Source organism: Macrotis lagotis, chromosome 1 (assembly GCF_037893015.1).
Source record: "Macrotis lagotis isolate mMagLag1 chromosome 1, bilby.v1.9.chrom.fasta, whole genome shotgun sequence".
Classification (NCBI taxonomy): domain Eukaryota; kingdom Metazoa; phylum Chordata; class Mammalia; order Peramelemorphia; family Peramelidae; genus Macrotis; species Macrotis lagotis.
In genome coordinates this window covers 308,055,692-308,065,517 of record NC_133658.1, presented here as the reverse complement: position 1 = coordinate 308,065,517, position 9,826 = coordinate 308,055,692, and the positions used below count along the sequence as shown (strand labels likewise).

General features: G+C 34.9%; 2 protein-coding genes across 3 annotated transcripts in view; one reads left to right on the top strand and one right to left on the bottom strand.

Moving 5' to 3' along the window:
- On the top strand, positions 1-8,923 carry LOC141505495 (nuclear envelope phosphatase-regulatory subunit 1). Of its 2 annotated transcripts, none has more exons than XM_074211379.1 (6): positions 1-138; positions 1,579-1,650; positions 5,371-5,444; positions 6,488-6,597; positions 6,714-6,768; positions 7,573-8,923. In XM_074211379.1, exons 1-6 carry the CDS (start codon positions 96-98, stop codon positions 7,612-7,614), a joined length of 396 nt encoding a protein of 131 aa, XP_074067480.1. In that variant the 5' UTR covers positions 1-95; the 3' UTR covers positions 7,615-8,923. The 2 variants fall into 2 exon arrangements, with proteins under 2 accessions (XP_074067480.1, XP_074067481.1); XM_074211380.1 differs by lacking the exon at positions 1-138 and adding an exon at positions 225-337.
- The window catches only part of LOC141495228 (uncharacterized), a 186,638-nt gene that overhangs the window by 64,115 nt on the left and 112,697 nt on the right, over positions 1-9,826 (bottom strand). The window lies entirely within an intron of this gene.

The window sequence follows — 9,826 nt, the reverse complement described above, 5'->3', positions numbered from 1 at the left end:
CGGTGCGGCAGGAGGAGCCAGAGCGGAGCAGGCGCAGCTCCTCCCGCCGCAGTACTCGCTTACTCGGACATGAGGGGGAGGAGCCCAATACGAAAATGGCCCGGCGGCGAGCCTTCGCGCTGACCAATGGCAAGCCAGGTTAGTTTGGGGGTTCGGTCCCGGGGCCCAATGAGCGAGCTGGGTGTAGGCAAGGGGCGGGCGGGCGCGGAGGAGGGGCGGGAGGCGGTCGGGAGCGGGCCTGTCCTGCGGGCTCGGGCGCCGCGGGCCGGGATGCGGACGGGGCCGCGGCGCTGACTGGAGCTGCCGCCCGACATGAACTCGCTGGAGCAAGCGGAAGGTAGGGAGGGCGGCACGCCCCTTCCTGCGCCAGCGGGCGGGGGGAAGCCGAGCCCCCACCCCCGGCCGCCGGGGAGCCCGGCCCGGGCTGAGGGGAGGCGGGGGCGCCAGGAGGGGCCCGGCCCCCCGTCCGGGGAAAGGGCTTCGGGCTGGGCCAGCTGCCTGGCTCGGGGCCTCGGCCCCTGTGGGCTCTGTTCGACCCTCGCCCAGCTCTGCTCTGCCTCAGGGCTTGCCGGTGCCAGCCTTGGGCATGGAAAACGAGAGGAGGCTTCAAACTCTTTTTGAATGAAAAACAAAATTAGTTAAGAGCCCTGTGCCAATCCAAGTATTGGAGGCGAGTCTACACAGTCCTCAGACACAGCTTTTTAAGGTTACGGGCACAGCCGTCGCGGGCACTTTGTTGTGAATAATTAAAAGATCTGTTTATGTTTTTGAGGCAGTCGGACTTGTTCCCCACCGGGCTGCCACGGACTAGATTCTCCTAAAAAAGAATAGAAAGGGCCGTGGGGAGGAGTCTTAGGGAAAGTTCTATTTGGAATTTCCATTCCCAATGCATAGCTGTAATTTTATTGTCTCGGAAAGTAGTCTGGGTCTTTGAGAGGTTAATCAACTTGCTTAGCCTTCCTGGATAGCTCTTCAAAAATTCCAGGTCTATATCCACTTATCCACTTTGGGGGAGAGTGCTTTGAGTCATTTTTTTTAAAAAACTGTTAGTGCTATGAAATTCAGCTTGAAAGGCTCTTCCACCTGGTTTAAGGTTAAACATGTTCATGAAAGGGGAAGTTCTTTTCAAATAAATTATAAACTGTTAAGCCCGTCTATATGTTTGTAAAGCCAAACAGCGTCATTTATTTAGTGCATAGAATAAGTATAGACAAAATTAAAACTCTATATTTTGTTCAGTAAAATGTTATTACTATGCATTCAGTTTCCAGTACTCACATGGTTAAAGAGAAATGAAAGCTTAGTTGACTCATTTTTTTCCAGTCTGTAACAGAGAACTCAGCTTTAGTATTTACTCTGCTGACTGTCATTAACATAATGTCCAGCTTTCCAGGTAGTCAGTTGCCCATCTCCCCAAATGTGAAAGGGCAATAAGAAATACTTGTGAGTGCTTAAATCCTAGGTAATGAATAACATGTAACTAGATGAGTGCTTGTAAACATTATGTAATAATTATAGTTCAGATTAATAGATAAAACCAATATCAGTGACTAGCATTCTTAAATGTTTTTGCTTTAGATCTCAAGGCTTTTGAAAGAAGACTTACTGAATATATTTCTTGTTTACAACCTGCTACAGGACGTTGGAGAAGTAAGTTAGTTGAATGTTTACTAAAAAAAAAAAGCAATTCCCTTCTGTTGGAGTAATTTACTTTCTTATAGATTTTATGTAGAAAATGCATACTTGCAAGATACCATTTTGGCTTTTCCATTAAAATTGTCTATTCAGGTTATTTGTATCTTTGTCATTAATGTTTACATTTGTAATTGCTTTTAAATTAATCTAAAATAAATGCCCCAAAATTATGCATTTTAGGCTACAGCCAGTTTACTCAATTATTAGTAATAATAGAAGTTTTGATTAGAAAAAATATTAGAAGAGACCATAAAGTGAAAAAGAGAGCCTATACTTAGTAAATGATCTTTTTAGTACATGTTATGGCATTTTAGAAGGTGGCATACAATTCATCTTCATTAATATGTACTTTACTCCAGACATGTGAAATTTAGATTTAAAAAGTTTCTTGTGGAAACTTAAAGATTAAAAACTGTGATAACAGGAACAAATTTCAAATGTTGGTTCTATATTATGTTCTAAATAATAAAGAGCCTCAATTTCTTAAACTGTTACTATGGAAATTATGAAGATCTCACTATTAGAATCATACTGTCTCTTAGAATTGTATATCTCTCAGACAGGGAACTTTGAAATTTCACTATTTAACCACAACTATTTTTCCAGTTCTCTTATTTGCCATTATATAATCTCCAATCCTTTTATCCATCCATACCTATTATTTGAGTAAGGTTTCCAATTTTACATTAATTTGCTTCATTCACTATGTATATTAACCCTGACTCCTACTTCACTCACTACCATTCCTAGTCTTGAGCTAATCTATCTCTTTAATGTTACATTAACTACCATTGTAAAATAACCTTGTCTCCCTAACCTTCCATCAGTCTTGACCTGTGAATTCTCATCCCAGAATTACCTCTCATCCAGTTTCTCTAGGGCTACTGAGTTTTTGTTCAATAAAGTCATAAAATTACAAAATATATATTATATGATTCAATCCAAAGTAATTTGTTGGACCCTAGCCATTGCTTTTCAAGTCTTTTACAACATCCTTATTGACTCCCATTTTTCATTTCTTAAAGTAATTAAGCATTTTAACATTGAAGGAAGAAGTTAAGTTAGGTTATATTCTCTAGGTAGGGATGCAGTTAGGGAGTGAAAAGAGGAAAATGGTTGAGAATATAACCTAACTTCTTCCTTCAATAAGAAGATTGAGAAAAAAAAAAAATTGAGATCATTTAGCTGAGCTCTTTAGCTCTCTTCCATTCCTTTCAGATTATAGTATCATCACCCCCGAGTCTTTACTGTGGTCACAAGGAAAAAGGTTATCACTGCTGTTCTGCCAGGTCCTTATCACATTCCATCCCACCTCTTTGAGACTTTGCTCCAGTATTTAGTACGTCTTATGCATCTTCAATTTTCTACCCTGATACTAACCTAACTTCTTTAATCAATCTTTAATTAAAAAAAACTCATATCCATTATTCCAACTTTATTCAATTCCTTTCTAGTTTACTGATAAACTATTATAAAAAGTTGTCTGTGCACCCCAAGACCTCACTACTTATTTTATTCTCATTGCTTTTAATAAATCAATAAGTATTTATTAAACACTTATTGTATGCCAGGAACTAAGTTAGGCATTGAGATTACAATGTACAAAAAATGAAATAGTCCCTACCCTCAATAAGTTTACATTCTTATGTAATGTTACATTTTAACCCCTTGCAGTATCAATGATGGTACTGAAATAGTTCTCTCAGAGGTCACCAAAGATAAAATTTATTGGTTTTTTCCTCCCCATTCTCATGACCTTTTTGACCTCTGAAATTTTTGACACAGCCCAGTCCTACTGGATACTTTCCCCATCACTTCCAAGACACCTCCCTTTTGATTCTTCTACCTGCTTTTGCCAAAATAATCTCCTTTTTCCTCTGTATAGAACTGGTCACAAATAGAAAAGATCGACAAATTCATTGACTCCCTATTGCCTGCTTTACCTGTCATTCAAGAATCTCTACAATCCTAGGCCATTATGTCCTAACACCCATGAAGCCAAAATAGTATATCTACTGAATATGCCTTATATTCTACTCCCTCTAAAACTTTTCTCCTGGAGTTCCCTCTTCCTAGAATATCTTCCTTGTTCTTCATCACCTGTTGAGTTCCTATCCTTCTTTTAAAATCTGAACCCAAAGCCAGCTATAGCATTTTGCTTTGAAACTGTTTCATATACTTGTATATCAATAACATGTTATAATTTTCTTTATAGTCTTAACCCACTACTAAATTGTAAACTCCATGAGGGCATGGATTGTTTATCCAAACTTTGCATCTCAGTATTTACCACAATAGATACTTGATGCTCTGAACATAGGAGAGACATAAACATATTTTTCTTAGAGTATTAACTGAATTTGTTGAATGAGAGCATTTCTAACCAATTTATGACTGTGATTTCTTGCTGCTTCTGCTTTTTTTTTAAATGTTTATTTTCAAATCAGTTTTTTGGATATTGAGAGAACTTTTCCGTGACTACTCTTTTTAAAAAATGTGTGGCCAGGACTTTAGGGTACATTTTTTCAGACATTATTAGAGCAGTTCTATATGTGTGCTAACTAGTACCATAAGGTTAAAAAAAGAAAATGATTGGACAAAATTCAAAAAGAATTGACTATTTTGATTAATTGGGTAACATGTTTACCTGAAAGCTGATTCAAAAACTGTATTATTTAAACTTTGTTATCTAAGCACAAAATAATAAACATAATTTCATCAAAATCATACACTTGTCCAGACTTAGCTGTGAACATCATTTATATTAAAGGACTACTGAAACAAGATAACATGTATGAGAACATTTTTAAAGTTACAAAGAGATATATAATATGATATATATTTAGGAAACTTTCCATATTTGGGGGAATTAATTTAAAATGATCACCTTTTTTTTTTTTTTTTTTTTTTTTTTTTAGATTTTGCAAGGCAATGGAGTTAAGTGGCTTACCCAAGGCCACACGGCTAGGTAATTATTAAGCGTCTGAGGTCGGATTTGAACCCAGGTACTCCTGACTCCAAGGCCGGTGCTCTGTCCACTGTGCCACCTAGCCGCCCCCTAAATGATCACTTCTATAAAGTAAATTGAATTAGCTTTTAAAAATGAATTTTAATTTGCCCCTGAAAGTGTAGTGTAGCAAAAAAAAAAATAATCTGTAATTTGAGTTTTGTCTTATAGTCTAATAATATAAGCTTTATTTCATTTTTTTAAAAAAACTTAGGGGCGGCTAAGTGGCGCAGTGGACAGAGCACCGGCCTTGGAGTCAGGAGTACCTGAGTTCAAATCCGACCTCAGACGCTTAATAATTACCTAGCCGTGTGGCCTTGGGCAAGCCACTTAACTCCACTGCCTTGAAAAATCTAAAAAAAAAAAAAACAAACCTCTACATGTGCCTTTTGAAAGACTAATTTATATCTTATATCCAATGTGGCATGTCATAAGAATTTAGGTTACTCTTTCTCTGGTCTAATTCACTCTCTACTTAGTAACTGCCTCCTGGAAATCTGATTTATTAGGAGTTCATTTATCTGGTATTAAGTGAGAAATTTATTTTCTCATCTCCTCCCTTCTTCCCCTTTATTACAATAGGTCTTTTGTAATGAGATTTACCCCATTCAATCCCCTCCCTCTGAGAAATTTATTTTCTACTAATTTAGTTTTTTTTCTTCTGTCAGTGATTCTTATAGTGGTGTCTGTCTGTACAGCTACTGGTGCCTGGAACTGGTTAATAGATCCTGAGACACAAAAGGTAGAAGTAATTTGAGTTTTTGTTTTTAAAACGCATAATACTAATTTAGTCATTTTTACATGAAAAAGCAATTATGGTGCTTTCATCTATTACTTTGCTTAATAAACTTTTTGCTCAGAATTTATATGTAACTTTTTAAGCAATATAAAAGTAAAATTTAGTTATACAGTCATTTTTTTTCAGGTAAATGGAGCCATAGAACATTAGTTAATATGTCAGATCATTAATTATGTTATCTGAAATAGAGACATAAAAAAGGGAGTCACTAGAGAATTAGGATTGGACCTTTGGATTAATGGAAGTCTTACTGGTTCTAGCAATAATCATATTTTACCAATCTCTGACATGAATCTTCTTCTCCAGTAAAACTAATCCCTCAAAATCCCATTTACATATTATATGCACAGTGGAAGAGTGCTGGGTATGGAATCAGAGTAAGGCACTTAAAACATTTCAGGAACTCAGTTCCTCATCTGTAAAACGAAAAAGTTGGATTAGATGATGTCCAAGATCCCTTCTAGTTCTAAGTTCATGATTCTATGTCTTTATATTAATTGACCTTTCTGCTTATCTAAATCCCATCTGTTTTTTGAGTTCTAGAACAAAATCTGTCTTTTTCTGGGAAGTCCACATTATTAGTCTCCCTTTTCTCGTAATTCCTATATCACTAAGTTGTATGACATAATTTAGCACTTATATACAGTTTTATATTGCTCACCCAGTTTGTTTAAGATAAACTTCATTTTGTTTCCCTTCAACTGGATAATTGTAAGTGTTTTAAAAATACTTATTAAATGGGTATAGTAATAGTACTGATTTTGGTAGTGTGGTGAATGCTTGGAATAAGATAATATTAATAAGCTATATACATGGCAATTTTGAATGCTTAACTAAATCTTTGCATAGCAAAGCAATAAAGGAAACTAGAATTATTTTAATTACTTTGTTATCTTAGAAGATAAAAAATTAAAAAGAATATTTAGGTAAGAGTATAGTTTAAACAACAGTTAATTTTGAAAATAATTAAAACTTTTTTGATATAGGTATCCTTCTTAACATCTTTATGGAATCATCCATTTTTCACAATCAGCTGTATCACTCTAATTGGGTTGTTTTTTGCTGGAATACACAAGAGAGTGGTAGCACCCTCAATGTATCCTTTAAATGTGGCCTAGTTTTATTCTGGAAACACTATTTAAATGCTTCTGCCTGACTTTGTTTTTAATTTTCTCTAAATGATGTTATTTCCCTTTGACTACATATATGCAGTATAGCAGCTCGATGTCGAACTGTGTTAGCAGAATATAATATGTCCTGTGATGATGTAAGTACTTTTTTACTTGTATGTCTTACAAGAAATACATTATTTTTTTGTACAAAATATTTTCCTATATTAGCTATGTTGCCCCAAAAAAGGCAAGAAAATGAAAAATTATGCTTTAGTCTGCAATTCTCTCTCTCTCTCTCTCTCTCTCTCTCTCTCTCTCTCTCTCTCTCTCTCTCTCTCTGGTATTTTTCGTCACGAGTCCTGTGGATTCAACACATATGTGAAATAATTGATCTCAGATTCAGACATATTTGGAATAGTGAATTTATAACATCATTCTAGTAGATGTTTATTTTATAGCTAGCATTAATTTTATTTCTTCATAATGGCAAAAGGAAAAAAAGTTATGGGCAAATTCTAGGAGCACAAGCATGTTTATTTCTTTTAAAATATTGCTTCTATAGCATATTGTAGACTGCACTGCTATGCAAAATCCCATTATTCCTTCAGATATTCAAACCTCCATTTCCAGTGTGGTAGAGGGAAATTTAGATAAAATGAACAGCTTTATTTGTATTCTAAAAATAATTTTGCATGGGAGGACTATAAAATATTCTTCACTATTCACAATAGTCATTTAATTTAATGGATTATTGATTGTCAAGTAATCAAAAGGACTTTATAAGAAAAGTCATTAAAAAACCCCTGTGATTTGATTGAAAACAAAGTTGATTTCTAGGTCATGCGTAACCTGTAGGTTATTTGTATGTGGGGCATAGGCATTTTTTTTAACACGTATTAAATTACTTTGTTTATAACAAAGCACATGTTGAACTTTCTTTCCTTCTTTTTCCCCCCCAGACAGGAAAGCTAATTTTGAAACCCAGGCCTCATGTTCAATGACGATGTCTGTACATTACCATGGGACCTGAAACAGCCTTTCTTCAAAAAGTGATGCAAAGAAAAGCCATACAGGATTCCTTTTACAATTACTTATATGAAAGTCTTAGCAACAACTGACAAGAAGTGTGCAATATTGACCCAGATTGTCTTGATGATTTCACATGTTATCAGTGCTTTTGGTACTTTTTTGATTACCTATATTTCAGTATTAGTGTCACTTTAGTACTTCATTTTCTGCAAAAGTGATTGCAGATGAAGTATATGTCTTGGCTACTAAGTTAAAGCTTAGAGACAGAACCTCATTCAGTTTTTATAATGGATTTTTGCAAACTACTGTAAATAGCAAATCAATGCCAATGTTAAGCAAAGAGAAAACATGTTGTGTGGACCTTTGTTCTCCTGTACCAGTATTTAAGGAACACCTACTTGCCATTCCCACAGCTTTTTTATTAACAGTTACTGCATATGGCTGTATTGTTTGTTCTCCCAGCTTATTCTTCAAATGGTATTGTAGGAAAGTATATTAAAAGTCCATCAAATTGAATTAGGTTGAAGAAAAATTCATCTCTATCATGTTGTGGATTTACATATGTTTTGAGATGGGGGGTTTTTTGTGTTTTTTTTTTTTTTTTTTTTTTTTTTTTTTTTTTTTGTTAAACTGTATGCAGAACTTCAGCCACTATTGTGGTTTTACTTACTGGTTCAACATTTTCATTATATGTTCAATATACTTTTTAAATATGCTTATAAAATACTTGTAAGAACACTTCACAGGTTTCTGAATATGAAAATTCAGTTACAAATTATGTAGTGTTTGCGAATTCAATAGTCGTATTGTTTTAGAAAATTGGATTTTATGCTGTGGTAGTCATAACATTACACTAGTATTGCAGATGTAGAATTTATGATCATATTCTACCATCTGAAAAGGTAATATGCTATAACTGTGCCACAAAATAGTCTACAATTCTCACTACTTAGAGAGTAAGTGTTAATGACATACTGTGTATGCAGAATAGCCACATATTCTATAATAACCCATAAAATTAAACAACTGGAATTGCTATAAATATTTTAACATTCTGGAGGTGCCTTTTTACTTGTTATTATGAAAAGATTTTGAAAAGGTTTAAATTATTTCATGAGTATCCTTTTAATTTCATTTAACAAAATACCTGAAGTTTCAGCAACAATTTGATTAAGAAAACCAAAACTCTGCCATTCAGCTTAAAATAATCTCCCAGCTTTCATGTGTATAAAATGTAATTCTTTGATTGAACTACAGCAATAAAACCTCAGCTCCTAAGAAGTCTGAGAGAATGTTGTCTATTCTCATGTTTCTACATTGTTTTATTTTCTGTAAATACTGTAGGTAAATATGTGCATAAAATAAAACATTTTATATATATATATATAAATATTGTTTGTTTTTCCTTGTATTATAAATCTATGAATATAGACTTTAAAATATGAAAATAATTTGTCTAAACATTTATTAAAAAGTTGCATATTTTACTTGAACTCTGTGGCTAATAAACCAAATTAAAATTTTCATTCTTAAATGTTCTCTTAATAAGAAAAATTATATTTTATTACTGTAGGACCTTTATTTAGGATTCTACTTTTTTTGTATCAATTATTTCAAAAATTTAAAGAATATTAGAGCTAGATGGAAATTTACAGATTATTCATCTAAACCCATCAATTTACATACATAGGACGGGGTTGGACTTATGATTTCATTCATCTAGGTAATTCCTGGATGAGGAAACCCCCTTTTATCTGTAGCTTCTAATCTTAAAAGAGAATTGCCCAGGTAACTTTACCTTTCAAAGTGATTAAGCAGGATCACACACAGTTAGATGTAGGACTTCAGCCCAGGTTTTCCTGGCTCCAAGACCAGAAAGACAAAGGTGAGAAGGAAGTGCAGGAATGACATAGGCAGTACAAAGGCATAAATACAGGATATGAAGCATGTAGAATGGGGAGGTTAGAATGAGTGGGCAAGTATGTTGATAATAAAGTATTTAAAAATTTGCATAAAAGACTTTGGTGGTAAAGAGATTTAAGTGCCAGAATTAAATTTGATACTACAGGGGTGGCTAGGTGGTGTAGTGGATAAAGCAACCGGCCTTGGAGTCAGGAGTATCTGGTCTCAGACACTTAATAATTACCTAGCTGTGTGGCCTTGGGCAAGCCACTTAACCCCATT

Coding starts and splice junctions, on each gene's coding strand:
- LOC141505495 (XM_074211379.1), top strand. CDS start 96: ATGGCCCGGCGGCGAGCCTTCGCGCTGACCAATGGCAAGCCAG. Junction 1,651..5,370: donor TGCTACAGGACGTTGGAGAA/GTAAGTTAGTTG, acceptor TTCTTCTGTCAG/TGATTCTTATAGTGGTGTCT. Junction 6,598..6,713: donor AGAGTGGTAGCACCCTCAAT/GTATCCTTTAAA, acceptor ACATATATGCAG/TATAGCAGCTCGATGTCGAA.